The 16,875-nt window shown below is 44.3% G+C and overlaps 1 protein-coding gene and 1 pseudogene across 2 annotated transcripts in view; one reads left to right on the top strand and one right to left on the bottom strand.

Moving 5' to 3' along the window:
• The first annotated feature begins 5,284 nt into the window (after nt 1-5,284).
• Nucleotides 5,285-6,316, top strand: LOC307051005 (calpain small subunit 1-like; annotated as a pseudogene). The gene is made up of 2 exons: nt 5,285-5,817; nt 6,038-6,316. The product of its transcript is annotated as a calpain small subunit 1-like (transcript).
• A 455-nt stretch (nt 6,317-6,771) lies between these two features.
• LOC307049548 (cytosolic carboxypeptidase 4-like) overlaps nt 6,772-16,875 on the bottom strand; it is a gene marked incomplete at both ends in the record, with an annotated part of 54,798 nt that continues 44,694 nt past the window's right edge. Inside the window, 7 exon segments of the mRNA XM_079699107.1 lie at nt 6,772-6,787; nt 7,118-7,204; nt 7,436-7,519; nt 9,270-9,406; nt 9,408-9,851; nt 10,900-11,016; nt 16,615-16,682. Of these exon segments, the coding sequence (XP_079555233.1) occupies nt 6,772-6,787; nt 7,118-7,204; nt 7,436-7,519; nt 9,270-9,406; nt 9,408-9,851; nt 10,900-11,016; nt 16,615-16,682 (953 nt within the window).

The raw sequence follows: 16,875 nt of genomic DNA on the forward strand, positions 1-16,875 counted from the left end.
AACAACACTTTAACAATCACTGCAATTATTGATACCTTGAGATGGATGATTAAATAGAACTCCTTTTGCTTGCTTCATAATTACAATAATATTGTATTTCTTTCTTTCAGCTTTATTTTAATACTATAATTTGGACAATTATCCAACAGAGTTCCTGGCAAGCATCTGGAAGATAGCAATTTGAAAGATCCAAATACTAATTCCCTTATTACAAGAGAATAATAAAACTTTTAAGGTTGCAAAATTATATTCATGTTGAAAATCCTCCAAAATACATGTCCTCTGCTATAAAAATTTACACAATTGTGAATTCCACACAGAAATATATTTTCCACCCCTCAGCATAACCCCCAAGTAACATCCAGTTAATTCTGCCCTTGGGGTATCATTCACATTTATCTCTGATCTGTTGGAAGAAAACTCTTTCTCCTTAGGACATGTCCAAAAATAAAAATGACCACTGTGCATTACAGAATGTACTTATTTTGTTCAGGATGGGAGGAAGAGTTTTTTAAGAGAAGTCACAGAGTCAATTATTGTCTTAAACCTGGAGAACACAAAACCCACGCATTACTGGAAATGGAAAACCTAAAATTGAGTATATACATTTTTTACTTCAAGGAACAAATCGTCTTTCTTATTCTGTTCTACTCATTTAGAAGAAATGAAAAGCTACCCTTTTCCTGTCTCTCTCTCATTAACTCTCCTCTTCCTAGTGGGAAGACGTTCAGTCAGTAGGCAAAGTAACAAGCCAATAAGCAGCAATGAACAAGACCTCTCTCTTCCTCTCACTGAGATCAAGTGATGGTGGGGTCTTCTTTTCTTGAATTTTTGTCCCCCCTCAATATGAAATTATCCCCAACTTGACCTCAGTGGCTCCTAAACTATTTGTTGATTGTAAACTTTAGACCTTGTGCTTTAGTCTGACAAGAGTACTGAGTGGTCCCAAAGACAAAAGCTATGACATACAGTAGTTACGGCAATGGCAGCCCACTTTTATAGGTGCATATAATCATCAGGTTGTGTGATTATATAACCTCGAATGGTTGAGTTCAAGTCATCAACCCAAGATTTTTGTCTATAACTCTGGGTGCTATGGATGTGGTTCAGGTGAGAAGAGTGTTGTTCCCCAAACACGATCCCATTTTTATTCCAAGATGCTTTGATGGGTCCTTGCTAAGTGCCTACAAGCTGATTCAAAGTCTGAAATTCAAAGTAAGAAGCCAGATGCAGTCAAGGCCGGCTGAAGGAGTTTCAGACTTTCTACTCAGACAGGAATAGATGTCAAAGGCCAGTACTCTGTTCCCTGCTTGGCCACTAGCTAAATGTGAGATTTCTAGGCTTCAGTTTTTCCATCTATAAATGATAAAGGTGAATTAGACAATTCCCCAAGCCCCTTTGTATTCTAAACTTTTATACTAATTGCCACTGAGAATCTCCAGGAGGTCAAAGATATTCTAACAAGGGTAAAGAATAGTGTCTTGGAACCATGGATCATTCCCCCGACGGAAAAGGCAAACACGCATTCAAAAAGGAATCCTCTTCCCCAATAGACTTTTCACGTGCAGGGTTTCACAGGCGAGACAATAAGAACAGCTGTTGAAGGGGATCATGAATCTTGCCTGTTGTAAGTCCCTAAAGGCAATGAGCATGTTTTACAACAACATGCCTTGTTACAGCAAAGGTTGTGATGCACATTTCTTGGATTAAGTTCTTGAGATCTCTAAGTGCTGTACGCAAATAATACTAGTCGTATATCTTTTCCAGTCTGGGAAATAGTAAAAAAAGAATCTCTCTTTAGGCAAACCAACCTATGGAGAGTATGAAGCAGTTAGCCAAGTGGTTGAAGGTACGCCTTCTCAATGCAGAAGAAATTGTATTTATACTTGAACATTCCTTCTGAGGGGAAAGATGTTCTTGGTTATCGTCTTTTCCAACTCCCATCACAGACTTGCAATGAAAATGCTCATCCTTCAGGCTAAGTGATATATCTGTTTGCTTATACACATATTATTATGAATATGCTAAGAACATTTTGCATTAATGAAGAGGGTGAAAGTATTTTATAACAGATACTTTAGCTCATTAATCCTCAGGATATCCATGAAATAGCTAGGGGAAAGGGATGGTTTGCCAACTTTCTCAAATGACAGGAAACTGCATGGTTTAAGCAGTTTGCTCAGGTTGGTCAAATGAGCCCTGTGCAGGGTCTGATAGGACATCGGAATGCTGACTTCGAGTTTGGACAGGTTGACACTACCCTCCTCTCATAAAAAGATTGTGACCCTCATTTGCAGTGATTCAATACTTTATTGTTCCACCCTTCTTGTCTGCCCTGGATCCTGCTAACAGCCTCCAGCCCGTGGCCGTGGGAACCACTGGAAATGCGGAAGCAGCTGTCAGGTGAACTCAGCGAGTTTTTCCAAGCTTCACCTCCTCAGCCTCTGCTTCACTCCTCTCAATGTGTCTATGTCCTTTAAATCTGCATCTCAGCTGACCTGCATGGTTTTACCCCATTTCAACGGAATGATCTCATTCCAATCTCATTTATCCTTGCTTAATTTGAGGGCTTTTTAAAGATAGAGCCCCTAAGAAATGTCCCCCTGCCCTCCACCTCCCACACTCAACCTACAGATGAAGAGCACTATATGCCACTGGGGCCTCCAGAATGTCACTGGTCATGACCTCAGCCTCAAACTCTGTCCAAGGAAGGAAAAGGGACAAATAGAAAGCCACCAAGTTAGTGACAACAAACCCTGGATCCCTTGGAAGGCTGAAGTCCCCACCAGGATGACAGGGTCTCCTGAATGTTTCCAGGAAAACCTCCAAGAGCCCCTTCAGTTGGGCCGCCATAAGGCTGTAGAGAGGAAGTTACCATGAGGGCGCTGTAGGTGTAGGGATAGTGGTAGGCCAGGTAGCAGACATCCTCGGCATGCGGGAAGGTGACGGCAAAGGTGAGGGTGTAATAGCACTTTCCAGACTCTGCCCCTGTGATGGCTGCGCTCTGGCGATAATGATTTCTACAAGAGAAAGGAGAAGAGACAAGAATGAGGGAAAGGTGGGGAAAACAGTCATTTAGGGTTCGAGATGCCATAAACCTTTGGTGTTATATACTAGCAAAACGTCCTTCACTTGAAACACCTGGTGAGCAAAATTTAGAAAACGGAGAAATAGAGAAGTGAGCTTACTGCCAGGTCATGAGCCCAAATCACCAACATCTAGGCTAACCCATCTGTCTCCTAATTGTGGCATCTATGCCATAGGCCTTTCCTTGCTGTGTCTGAAAATGAAGGCTAGAGAGTCACTGAACTAGAAAACAGAGGAAAATGTGAATAATTCTCTTCTTCCTGGGATTTTATTAGAGACATATATTTTATTACCCAAATCTGGGTTCCTCAACCCCTGCCTCTCTCCAGATAACACAGAGTCCAGCTCCTCCTTTCCTTTCTGCCTGCCAGATGGTTTCTTAGCAATCACTACCCTATACAGAGTTCCAACTCAACACAATGTATGTCAGCTTGTTATCACTGTAACAACCCATTGTGTGGATGAAAGAACAAAAGCTTAGAAAAATCCATTTGTCAAAGGTCAAAAGGCTAATAAGTGGCCAATACAGGACTCAAACCCAGATCTGCCTGCAAGGCCTTTGTTCTTTCCACTACACAAGACTTTCTTCCCAAAGGAATACATATGTCACCCCAAATGTGCTTCAGCTTCTTACAGCCTGACAATCCACATTTTCCTTTGTCAAAGATGAAGCACCAATGTTGATACTTCAGAGAACACTATCAAAGTAATCTGCACCCAGAAGTACATTCCAAGCAATATTTTCCCCATACGCTGCCAGTTACGCTCCCTCCTTGCCTCTTAATACTGAGACAGCTGTGCAGGCTTTCCTGAGAAATGTTATCCTCAAGGCTGCATTATAATGCAAAATACACCAGGACACCAAAAGATGTAATTCCACCTTTGAACATTTACAACGTTGGCTTTCTTGTCCATTGTGCTTTGGGGTTTCATTGGGGGAAAGGGTGGGGAGAGGGAAGAAAAAGCAGATAATTATTCTGTGCGTTCTTGCAAATATAAAAAATATGGATTATTCTTTTCTGCCTTTTTGGCTACCTTCATGACACCTGCCACCAAAGCAAAAAGATCAAGTGAGCAAGAAAGGACAAAATAGAAAATCTACTGCCTGGTTTTGTGGGTTTTTTCAATATTCATAAAACTAAGAATGGGAGTAAGAGAAACTGGTAGTTCCATGGACTATGACCTATCAGGCTATACATTTCTCTTGCATCAGCTTCTGCCAATATGGCACCCTGGATCCTTGGTCATCCTAGGGAAAGAAGGAAATCCCCAACGATGAACCAGCTTTTCAGCATCCTATTAATAGGACCCATATCCTTTGTGACTACAGGACTAGAAACTTCAAAAAGGCAACTTTTTTTTGGTTTTTCCTTGACCGCACTGCTCTGCATGCAGGGTATTGGTTCCCTGACCAGGGACTGAACCTGCACCCGCTTCAGTGGAAGCAGAGTCTTAACCACTGGATCACCAGGGAGGTCCCCAAAAAGGCATCTTTACCCATGGTGCCATCTGGATCTTGCTACCTAATTCAGTCTATTTTCTCCAGATTTCCCCAAAGTTCTATAGTTTCTCCGGAGCTAAGGCTCTGATTATTAGCAAGTATGGAAAGCAGCAGATAGTAACTCAGAAAGCATGCAAACCACATATGCTCTACCTTTATTCATTCTGATTTCAAGGCTCCACTGCAAGCACACATTCAGTTTACACCTAGCTGAACCTAGTCAATTACACCTCTCTTCTAAGTGAAACGAGCCAGTCAACATTTTGGTCAAATGGTCAACATTTTGACAACCAATCAGAATGTGGAATTGAGCTTCACATGCATGAGTGTGAAAACACACACACCATACATATATATTCATGAAGGTAAAAGCAGGTGGAAACATACATCTAGTGCCTTGCCATCCCCAAGTTTTTCACCTACATGCAGTGGAGACAGAGCCTGCATCTTTCCTCAGGATTCATAAGATACCCCCGAGGCCAGTGGGGGTGGTCTCATCTGACATGAGCCTTGCTTAGTTCTAGGCTTCCCACTGTACTAAGTACACTGAAGTCACATCACAGGCACATTCATCCTAAGCAAATTCTATGCTACCCCACCAGCCACCACAGAGAACAAGAGAGAGAGTAAAAATAAGAATATGGAGACTAGCTGACCGGCCGACGCGCGAGCGAGGCAGAATCTTGAGTCACAGCCATGTTCCTGGTTAACTCGGTCTGGAAGGGTGGAAGAGGCGGCGGGGGAGGCGGGGGCCACGGCGGGGGCCTTAGGGAATGTGCTCGGAGGCCTGGTCAGTGGGCCCGAGGCGGTGGCGACGGCAGAAGAGAAGGAAGCGGCGGCTGCGCGGAACTGCGTGGAACTGCGTGCGCATACTGGGCGGGTGCGGAACTGCGTGCGCATACTGGGCGGGGTCATTAGCGCCGTTAGCGAGGCGGCGGCTGCGCAGTACAACCCAGAGCCCCCGCCCCCTCGCACCCATTACTCCAACATCGAGGCCAATGAGAGTGAGAAGGCACGGCAGTTCCGGAGGTCTTTGCCCAGCTGGCTGGAGAGGACATGGAGGTCAGTGCCACAGAACTCATGAACATTCTCAACAAAGTCGTGACCCGACATCCTCATCTGAACACTGATGGTATTGGCATTGACACATGTCACAGCATGGTGGTGACACGACCGGCAAGCTGGGCTTCGAGGAATTCACGTACTTGTGGAACATCGAAAAGTGGCAGGCCGGGCTTCCCCGAGGGTGCAGTGGTTGAGAGTCCGCCTGCCGATGCAGGGGACACGGGTTCATGCCCCGGTCCGGGAGGATCCCACATGCGGCAGAACGGCTGGGCCTGTGAGCCGTGGCCGCTGAGCCCGCGCGTCCGGAGCCTGTGCTCTGCAGCGGGAGAGGCCACAGCAGCGAGAGGCCCGCGTACCGCAAAAAAAAAAAAAAAAAAGTGGCAGGCCATATACAAACAATTTGACATTGACCGTTCAGGGACCATTGGCAGCAGTGAACTCCCAGGGGCCTTTGAGGCAGCAGGATTCCGCCTGAATGAGCATCTCTACATGATCATCCGACACTACTCAGATGAGGGAGGGAACATGGATTTTGACAACTTCATCAGCTGCCTGGTCAGACCGGATGCCATGTTCCGTGCCTTCAAATCTCTTGACAAAGATGGCACTGGACAAATCCAGGTGAACACCCAGGAGTGGCTACAGCTGACCATGTATTCCTGAATGGGAGTCCCAGACCTGCCCCCTCATCGCCTCGCTGTAGGAGTCACCTTGGACTCTTCGGTCTCCCCCAGGGTTGATCCTGTTTGCAGTCACATCTTCATGGCTCCTGCGGACCCACAGGCCTTTCTGTTCTCCTAGCCCTTGGCACCCAGATTCTCAGTCAACAGCCAGGGCCCAACATGCTTCAACACACCCTGCCCCAGCACACCCATCTCACATCTACTCCATAACCCCTCTCTTGCATCTGTGCCAAGCCCAACGTTGGTGTTGCTTGCATACCCCAAGGGCCCTTCTCTCAGTTCTGGGAGCATCACTCCAGTCCCTACACACCCTGGCATACCCATTCAGTTACCACCCAGGCAGCTAAACTCCAGGCCATAACAGGCCACATGCCCCAGTGCCTCTGTCTGTATTCTGCTCCCAGCCTGCCAGGCCCAGGAGGAAATAAATGCACCCTAGTTGCTGCTCTCTCTGAAAAAAGAAAAAAAAAAGTATATGAAATTCCCATCCCTAAGGCTCTTTCCACCATTCAAACCAAAACTGGACTCCAGGCAGGGAACAGAAAGAGAAGGAGGCTGAGGAGGAATCTTAACATGCCTGCCTTTCCCTTCTCCATACCAAACAGCTCCACTTGTATTTGTTATATGTTGGGCTTCCTTGAAATATTTCACGTACCAAAAAAAATGGCTTACCACTCACCACGTCCCAAAAAGGGAAAACTTCAAAAATGTCTCCTTGGAGGGGGATACAAAACAGGGCTGACCCATACTGAGTATGGCCCCTGCAGCTTTCCTTACTTACTCACGCACTTGGATGGCTTTGCGAAGATTTCCAGACTCAAACTTGGAGAAGAACCGTAAGCAGTCAGAAGTGGTGTCTTGCAAAGGCCTGTAATGAAATAGAGAACCTTTGAACATAGGACTTATTGCTTTTCTTGGGCACAGTTTAACATTTCTTAGAGATAAGCTTTCTCTTACAGATCTTTAACCCGAATTTTCACTGTGCTGATTTTAGGAGAAGGAATGGATTATTAACTTAAAATATTCTTATGCTCGTGCCATTAAAAGGATATTCTATACTCCCACCCCCCTCATTCCACTGAGGTTCAAGACCACCTACCAAGGCTCATCTAGACTGAAGACAACTTTATTTATAATATCGCTTGGCTGGATGAGCCTCCGGACATCCTCAAATATTTTGATCCTGGAAAGGAAAATTGAAAACATTTTAAGGGTTGGCCCTCACTCCTTACCCCATTCATCCTATGGTCATGTGGGAAGGGCCTTGGGACTCATCAGAGAATTATGAAAGAAAAATGTAATCATGATCCAACCTTGAGCTGAATGAGTACAAAAAGCACCACCCCTCCTTCCTTTTCTTCTTTATCAAAAAATAAAACTACACTGAGCAGTAGGAATGTAGGAAGCAGTGATGCCAGATTTTCGTTTTAGGAGGATTCTCTACTCAAAGGAGTTTTGTCAAGAGCATTTGGGCTGAGGGACTTTGAAGCCTCTGGTTGTGTGAATAAGAGGGCCCTCTGCACTAAGACACTTTTGAAGGAGACATTAGGAATGCTGATGGTCTGGGAGGCTCCAATAAGCCTTTGAATTCTTGTGTCATTTATAGTCCTTGGTTCTGTTTGCTCCAGAAGACTACGGTCAATCTTCTCTCTGAGAAACACCAATATCTGGGAGACTTAAGTAAGAGGGAGGAAGGATACCTAAGGGATATTTCAGATTCCCTCCTTGAATTTCTGATCCAGGTCTCTGGGGCGGGGAGGGGTAGGAGAAGGGGGAGGGAAGGTCAAAATGAGGCCTAGACTCAGGGGAAAGATGTCCTGTCCAGTGGGGAGCTGTTGCTGGGCCAGCCCCTGTGGTGTGTCTCTCAGGAACTTGAGCATGGAGATAAGGTCAGAGGGGTGAGGTCAGAGATGTCAGCCAGGAGACCAAGTGGAAGCAGTTCTTGGGATCCACCATCAATTTGCTGATGAACTTGCTAACAGTTAAGAAAACTTACTGCTATGCACACTTTGCTCCATAGACTTAGTGTATGCATACTTAGTATATTTTCTGGGAAAATAGTTTTCTCCTTGAGTTCAGTAATTTTCTTTGTAATCTCGCTATGCCTATCCAAAGGCAAAGCTCCGTTTCATGCATCCTGGGAATAATCCATCACACAACATTTCTTCCCTGCAGGATGCATTGTTTTTTTCCTTACAATCCTCAGTGATGCAGCAAAACTATTCCCCAAGCCAAGTCAGGTTCTATAAGGTTGGGACTGTGGGATGGAGGTCCACCACCTCCTCTCATTAACAAGAGATCAGATTCCAATTTGCAGTAAATGAGAAAAGTGATCCCAAATAATCCATACTTGTTTCTTCCTGAGAACCTTCCCTTAAGGAATGATCCCAGTATTTGGAGAAACTGGATAATCTTTCCCTTTTGTAGGATTTGCAATGGATACGGGGTAAGGGGTTGCATTAGAATCGTCTAAGAAATTCTTTTTGTGGAAACACATGTCTACCACCACCCTACCCTTGGCTCTGAAATGTCCTAGTAGGGAGGCAAGCTTGTATATTTGGCGAAAATTTCCTTAAGGTTTTTTTTTTTTTTTTTTGGTCGGGGGGGTACGCGGGCCTCTCACTGTTGTGGCCTCTCCCGTTGCGGAGCACAGGCTCCGGACGTGCAGGCCCAGCGGCCATGGCTCACGGGCCCAGCCACTCCGCAGCATGTGGGATCTTCCCGGACCGGGGCATGAACTCGTGTCCCCTGCATCGGCAGGCAGACTCTCAACCACTGCGCCACCGGGGAAGCCCTCCTTAAGGCTTTTAACATGCTGCTGACTAATGCTCACTTTCCTGAAGATAACAGAATTATCTGTACAAACCATTCCACCTACAAAAATACTAAAGAAGAAAAAATATATATAGCTCCCAAGTTAGTAGCACCATCACCTTTGGACTCCACATTTACGTTCCAACACGGACTGGGCAGAGAGAGGTGGACAATGCCCCCAGTAATCAGGAAATGCCATCATTGTGAAGTCAGACACAGATCTGGTTCTTCTAGCTTTGGCCATACAAAGATATGGGGTCATGGAAGGCGATATGCGTCCGATGTGTCTGCAGGAGCTTATCTATTAATTCAGTAGTTTCTCTAGGTCTAGTGGAATTGGAAAAGGAGGCACTTATCCTTGGGCAGGAAATCGCATCTATGTCCCAAGCATCCTCTTTGAAGGACGCCTGAACGTCTGAGATTTCACTTCCGGAAGAACCTATCCCAAGACCATTGGATTGTGCATTTCGGTATGGGTTCATTCCAGGTCCTTTTTTGGAGGTTAGATGTATGTTGGACCTCCCCATCTTCACTCTGCTCAGAAGGGAGGTCTGGACAGGGACTTCTCTTTCTTGTCCCCAGGAGATTTGGTCCTTATTCAAGCAAAGCCCTTTTGGGGAGGCAGCAGTCAGAATGTGGTGGTGACTGGCATACCGAGTCTCGTCAAAGTTCAAACCATCTCCAGGTTTGGACTCCAGTTCCTTCAGGTTAAAAGTGGAAAAGAATACGTCAGTGTTTCTTTCCAAGTAGAGAATACAATCTGATCCCTGTCCTCACTCTCTGGGCACAGAGCTAAGCATAAATCCTGTGCACTGGAAAACTTTTTCCAAAGTCAGTCAAGGAAAGACTAAGCTTCAAGAGTCAAAGAAATGGCAGAATCCTAGAAACGCACACTTGGAAGGGGCATTTGGTGGGTCTAGTATGAGTCTATGCAGTACATGAAAGCCTCCTACAACACCCCCAAACATTTACAGCCTGGTTGAATGACTCATTTACAGAAACTTCCCTGTATCCCAAGGTGGTTCCTTTTATTTGAGGATCATTCTGATTGTTTAAGAAAAATTCTTGTTTACTCTGAATTAAAATTTCCTTCCCTGAAACTTTTACCCACCAATGCCTTTCTGCTTTCTAGAGTGAAATACAATATGTCAGCTCCCTTCTAGAAGTGACTTAGCGTGTACCCTTAGATATGGCCAAATTCATGGTTTATTAAGAATCATAAGAAAATAATGGAGGTCCAAAAGCAGGTCTAAATTTTGGTGGGAGCAACAGCAGAAGAAGCAGCAGCAACCAACCACTGGATTAACATGACCAGGTATAAGGTGCTTGATTTGTTTCTGCTAACAACGAAACCCTAGAATCAGGCTGGTCACCTTCAGAAAGCCATCTCATACAACCATCCCACTCTCACAAGAGAATGATTAAGTCACCATGAATTTTCACTTGCTTTCCCAGGACATGAGAGTAAGGCACCTTGCCCACCAGACAACAGGCAGCAATGTGAACCTTCATCCTACTTCCTTCCGAGGTGATGGGTGTCAGATTGTATTGATAGGACCCTTGCATGCATCCTATCTCTGCCACCTTCTCATATTTTTGTTTAGCCTTTTACTTCCCTCTCAGAAAGATCCCAGAAGCAGAATGCTAAAGATGAGCAATGCTTTCCATCTGGAGGCCAGTTTGGATGCCCAGGGTCTGCAAAGAACCCATTAGCATCACCGAGGAGTAGAACCACGGCATACGTTCTACCTCAAAACTGCAGGAGAGCTCAAGACACATCGCCTCATATTGCATCAGTTCCTCTTCAGGTCGATCAAGACCAGGTTTGGAGCTCAGCTTGTTCACATCTGTTTCCAAGGCATCATCCTACAATGGCACATTCAAAAAATATGTTACAATCAGGAGAGCCATCCTGAGAAATATCGAGACAAGCTACAGATGGGACTTTTCAGAATCCTGGGACACGGTTTCCTTGCCTCCAAGTTATAGTGCTAGCCTAGTCAAGGATAATTTAATATGTAAGGTTGTATTTTTTAAATACTAAGAAAGATGATAATTTTTCTCAGTGTTCATGTTAGTATTTATCAGCCTTCATCATAAATAATTTATGTAAAATGAGATGAACTATGTAAACAATGAAGCACAATACCAAAGAATCGTTTTTATCTCATCACCACTGTCTTTGCCATAACTGTAACTGTTGTACCTATTCATCTATCTACCTATTTAGGTCACTCTTTTCACAAACGTTTAATGAGCCCCTACTATGAGTGGGCACTCTCCTAGGTACTAAAGACTCATTGATAATTGAACAGACCAAGGTCCATGATTCCATAGAACTTGCCTTCTAGTGAGAAAAGGAAGACAGTAAGAAAGCAAACAAATGAGCAAGGTAACTTCGAACAGTGATAAATGTCATGGGAAGAATGAGAGGTGGTGAAGTGATGGTGAGTGAGGCTGGGGTACAAAGAAGATAAGGAGGTCACTTTTTTTTTTTTCTTTTTTTTTGCGGTACGCAGGCCTCTCACTGTTGTGGCCTCTCCCATTGCAGAGCACAGGCTCCGGACGCGCAGGCTCAGCGGCCATGGTTCACGGGCCCAGTCGCTCCGCGGCATGTGGGATCTTCCTGGACCAGGGCACGAACCCGTGTCCCCTGCATCGGCAGGCGGACTCTCAACCACTGAGCCACCAGGGAAGCCCGGAGGACACATTTTAACAATAACGGCCAAAAAGGCAAAGACTTGGGGGAAGAAATTACTAACAGAAAAAGAAAATAAAAGCAACTTAAATTTGCTTACAGAAAGAAGGTGGCTGAATGTATACACTCATATACAAGAATTCATACATATAACTGAATCACTGCTGTATAGCAGAAATTAACACATTATAAATCAATTATACTTCAATAAAGTAAATTAAAAAAAATTTTTTTAAATAGAAAGTGGCTGAAGCATAAAGAATAAGAGGAAGACTGTAGGAGTCAAGATTCCATACGCAGGTATGGTGCTGAGCCTTCCAGGCTCTGGGGAGGAGGTCGTAACCTCCTACTATACCTTTATCCCTTTGTACATTTAAAAGTTTACCGAATCACCACCAGCCTTTTCTTCATTGGGATGAATAATACCAGACCTTTTATTTCTTCTTCTAGATCATCATTTCATAATAGTTTAACAGTGATGATGACTCTCCTCCAAACACTTCTGTATTTTTCAAAGGTTATAGAATGTTACAGAGAAAGGACATAGTTCCATCTCTTCATCTTTCTGTGCCTCTCCCAGATCAAGTTTCCCTAATAAAATGAAGGGGGAATCCACCCTATATTTTAGGAATCTATTTTGTTAGTTAAGGAAAAACCTGATAGTCCTGAAAGCCTGGCTTATTCTTCCTGAAATCAAATAAATGTGGAAAATAAATGTTATATTCTGGGCTTCCCTGGTGGCGCAGTGGTTAAGAATCCGCCTGCCAGTGCAGGGGACGGGTTCGAGGCCTGGTCCGGGAATATACCACATGCCCCGGAGCAACTAAGTCTGCGCCACAACTACTGAGCCTCTGCTCTAGAGCCTGTGAGCCACAGCTACTGAAGCCCGCGCACCTAGAACCTGTGCTCCTCAACAAGAGAAGCCACCACAATGAGAAGCTCGTGCACCGCAACGAAGAGTAGCCCCCGCTCACCGCAACTAGAGAAAGCCCGCACACAGCAACGAAGACCCAACGCAGCCAAAAAAATAAATAAATAAGAGGGTTAACATAAATTTTTTTAAAAATCATTTTAAAAAATGTTATATTTCTGATTCAGGGGATAGAGTGCAATATTCCATCCATCTTCGGCAATTTTCCTCCAAGCTTTAAATTAAAAGAAATATAGATCCCATGAGGTTGATATAAGGAATTTTTCAGATACAGCGCATACCAGGCCCAAACTCCTTAGCCTGGTATTGGAGATCCCAACACTTATCCTTTCCAGCTTCATCTGTCAGATCTTCCTTCATTTCACCATCTCTGCTACAGCCTCAGCCATGCCCCAAGGTGGCACCAATAGAAATGCAACCTGCCAGGCATTGAGAAACATCTCCCCACCAACAAGTAAGGTTGGTACGTCTGGAATGAGGAGCGTCAGGTAACCCATGAGCTTCAGCCTATCTAGGTGACCTACTCAGCCTTAGAGCAGGTGTTAGCAAACTATAGTCCACTGCTTGTTTTTGTAAATAAAGTTTTATCGGATCACAGTCATGTCCGTTCATTTATATACTGCCTGCGATGGCTTCCTCAGTATAACAGCAAAGTGGAGTACTTGTAACAGAGACCATCTCTGGTCCTCAAAGCTTGAATCTTGGCCTCTGAATCTCCAGGCACTCAAGCAGGTTGTCAACTACTTCTGTATTTTATAAACACTCTTTAGAAATACCCTTATATTTATTTAGGAGTGGACCAGCTTCTCTGTCCTCACAGCAACCCAGAGAAGCTTCATCATTTAGGATTTTGGTACCCATCTAACCCAGATAACTCCCTCCCTCCTCAGGTTCGACCCTTCCAATATTGACTTTCCCCAGCCTTAGATTTGAGTTCAACACCCTTTTGAAGGTGCCGATTCAAACTCTGGTAGAGACAATCCCCAAGTTTACTAGACTGAATTCTTTGAAGATAAAAACTATGTCTTATTTGCTTTTGTATCATATTAACTTCCCTAGGAACTTAGCATGCCGCCTCACATATGGATCATATCCAAGAAAATACCTGAAAGAAATAAAAAGTTTAAGAGGAGGAAAGGAGGGAAGAAAGCAAGGAAGAGCTTGAATTCACCCTTTCTGTCCTCCTCTTCTTCAGAGTCTGTCCAAATCTAATGTTTGTGTTCCTTAAGAAAACAAACAAACAAACATGGCCAACCTCTAGTCTATATTCGTTGTAAGTTTCTCTTTCCTTATGATGACATTCACAGTTTTCAATCAAAGAACAGCACCCAACTATACACTCTCAAGATGCTTTACAGATATAAGTTCCTTTTAATCATTCTTTCTAAGAGGCTTCTCCCAATTGTTAACTAAGATTTTCAAAGGAAAAGGCCACAAGTTAAAGGCCTGCATCTATTCTCTGACCGGAAATAAATACTCTTGGCTTCTTGCCCACATAACTTGCAGCAAATGCTGTTGGGTTCTCCAGGGGAAAACCCGCTTCCCTGTCTCCTGCTACACCCCAGAATCAAGCCCTTACTCTGATGTTCCTCTGTTTCTCTATAAGGCATGCTCGCACACTTACTTCTCACCTTCTCCTCAGCTCGAAGGCTCTTGATGAATTATTTCCAGGCCCTCACTTATTTGTCTTATGCTTCCTTCCCAGCTGGATTGATTGATTTGTTTAGATTCCACTCCACCCCAACCCACCATCATCTGCAGGGTGGGGGTAAGGAGACGGTCTGAAAGCTCTCCCCCGACCCCATGCTGTGTGAAGTCGAGCACCAGCCTGCAGCTTGTCCCTCCACATCAGATACAAGAGGTGACTGATGCTACACATCAAACATTCAGTTATCAAAGAGCCAGCGAGAGGGGTGGGAAAGTGGCATTGGTGAATGACTGCAGCAGCCCAGTATTATTCAAATAATTCAGCACGTTCTCCATAGGCCTGCATCGGCAAGTCACAGCAAAGAGCCAATTTGCTACTGATGACTTCAGAAATGATTCTATTTATCACCAAAACCCTGAGCACACCAGAATAGCAACAGCAGCCTTAACCTAGAGACCTGGCTAAGAGGTAGTCCCTCTATGTCTGCTACTACCATTAGCAAGGTGAGTGATTATTACGACAGAGAACGCAAAAAGTCTCTTTCTCCCTAGGCAGATGTGTAGATGGAATGGTATGTAAAAAGAAAGGAAGAGAGGGAGGGGGAGAGGAGGATGGATGGATGGATAGTAGATAGATAAACAGACAAGTAGATAGATAGATAGATAGATAGATAGATAGATTTTTTTAATCCAGATTTCATCTCCAGGAATGTCATAAAAGGTAGCATTTACTTCTCAATCTTATTTTGCAGATGTCAAAACTAAGGAACTATAACTTGAAGGGACTTGTCCAAGTCGATGTCCACCAACAGAGATGGAGACAGAATTATAACTCATAGATAAATTATCATTATTCTAGAGCAGTGGTTCTTAACCACAGGGTGATTTTTGCCCCGCAGGGATATTTGGCAAGTCCTAGAGACAGTTTTGATTCATGACTGGGGGGCAAAGGGGTGGATGTCACCAGCATCTTGTGGATTGAGGTCAGGAGTGCTGCTAAACATCGTATAATGCACAGGACAACCCCCCATGACAAAGAATTATCCAGCCAAAATGCCAAGGTTTAGAAAACTTTTTCTAGAAAGGCTGTCAGTAAACTATGCCCCACTGCCTGCTTTTGTGGAACACGGGCATGCTCTATTGTTTACACATTGTCTATGGTTGCTTTTGTGCTACACCAGCAAAGTTGAGTTGTTGTGACAGAAACTGTATGGTCCACAGAGCGTAGAGTAATGATTATCTGACCTTTCATAGAGAGTTGGCTGATCTCCATTCTATAGCATAGGTTATTATTGATAGAGACTAAAAGGCACTACTTCCTTGCTGGCCAGGATATGTGCCATACAACCCAAAGGAGCACAGTTCACATACTCCAAGGTAAATGGAATTGTACAACGCAGTGGTCCTGTGTAGAGATTGGGTAGATAAGAAGAGTGACTTACAAAGACAGTGGAGATCTACTAGAAAAAGTTTCCTAGGAAGTCTTTCCATGGTCTCTTTGCTTGAATATCCTTCACATTCATTAAATACACCAACCCTAAATGTCTACCTCAGGCTTATCCTGATGGAATATTAGTGCCTTGATAATAGATAGCCTCTGACTTGACGATGGGATTGTACTGGGCCTACCAAGACAAAAATGACAACTTGGAGATCAGTAACAGTAGCCATCATTTAGTGAGCATCAGTATCTGCCAGGACTTAAAGTGGAAACGCAAAAGTCCATCCTTAAAATTTACCCTGGGCGGGACTTCCCTGGTGGCACAGTGGTTAAGAACCTGCCTGCCAATCCAGAGGACATGGCCCGGGAAGATCTCACATGCCATGGAGCAACTAAGCCCATGCACCACAACTACTGAGCCTGCACTCTAGAACCCACGAGCCACAACTACTGAGCCTGCATGCCACAATTACTGAAGCTCGTGTGCCTAGAGCCCGTGCTCTGCAACGAGAAACCACTGCAATGAGAAGTCCATGCACCTCAATGAAGAGTAGCCCCCGCTCACTGCAATTAGAGAAAGCCCAAGGGCAGCAACAAAGACCCAAAGTAACCAAAAATAAATAAATAAATAAATAAAAATTTCTCAAAAAAATTTTACCCTGGGCTTAGCTGAACATAGGAAGGGACATTTTCCTTTGTAGAATTATGAATGTAGAGATCATTAGAAGCAAGGGCTAGTGTACCTACTTCCTCTTTCACATCTTCAGAATCTGAGTCTTTGTCCTCTTCTTCGTCTCCATCATCTTCAAAATCTTCTGAATGGGAAAAAAAAAACAGAGGTGAAATGGATGAGGCTTCCCCTTTGCCTTGGATTGAGATTCTCGCCACCCAATGCTTAGTACTTCCCACAAGTAAGGGGCCATTATTAAGTGTACAGGATCCCAAAACACGCTTACACTTATCATATGTGTAAATCATGCGCACATAGGTATGTGAGAGCACTATATC

This window comes from Hyperoodon ampullatus (assembly GCF_949752795.1).
Source record: "Hyperoodon ampullatus genome assembly, chromosome: 3".
Taxonomy (NCBI): domain Eukaryota; kingdom Metazoa; phylum Chordata; class Mammalia; order Artiodactyla; family Ziphiidae; genus Hyperoodon; species Hyperoodon ampullatus.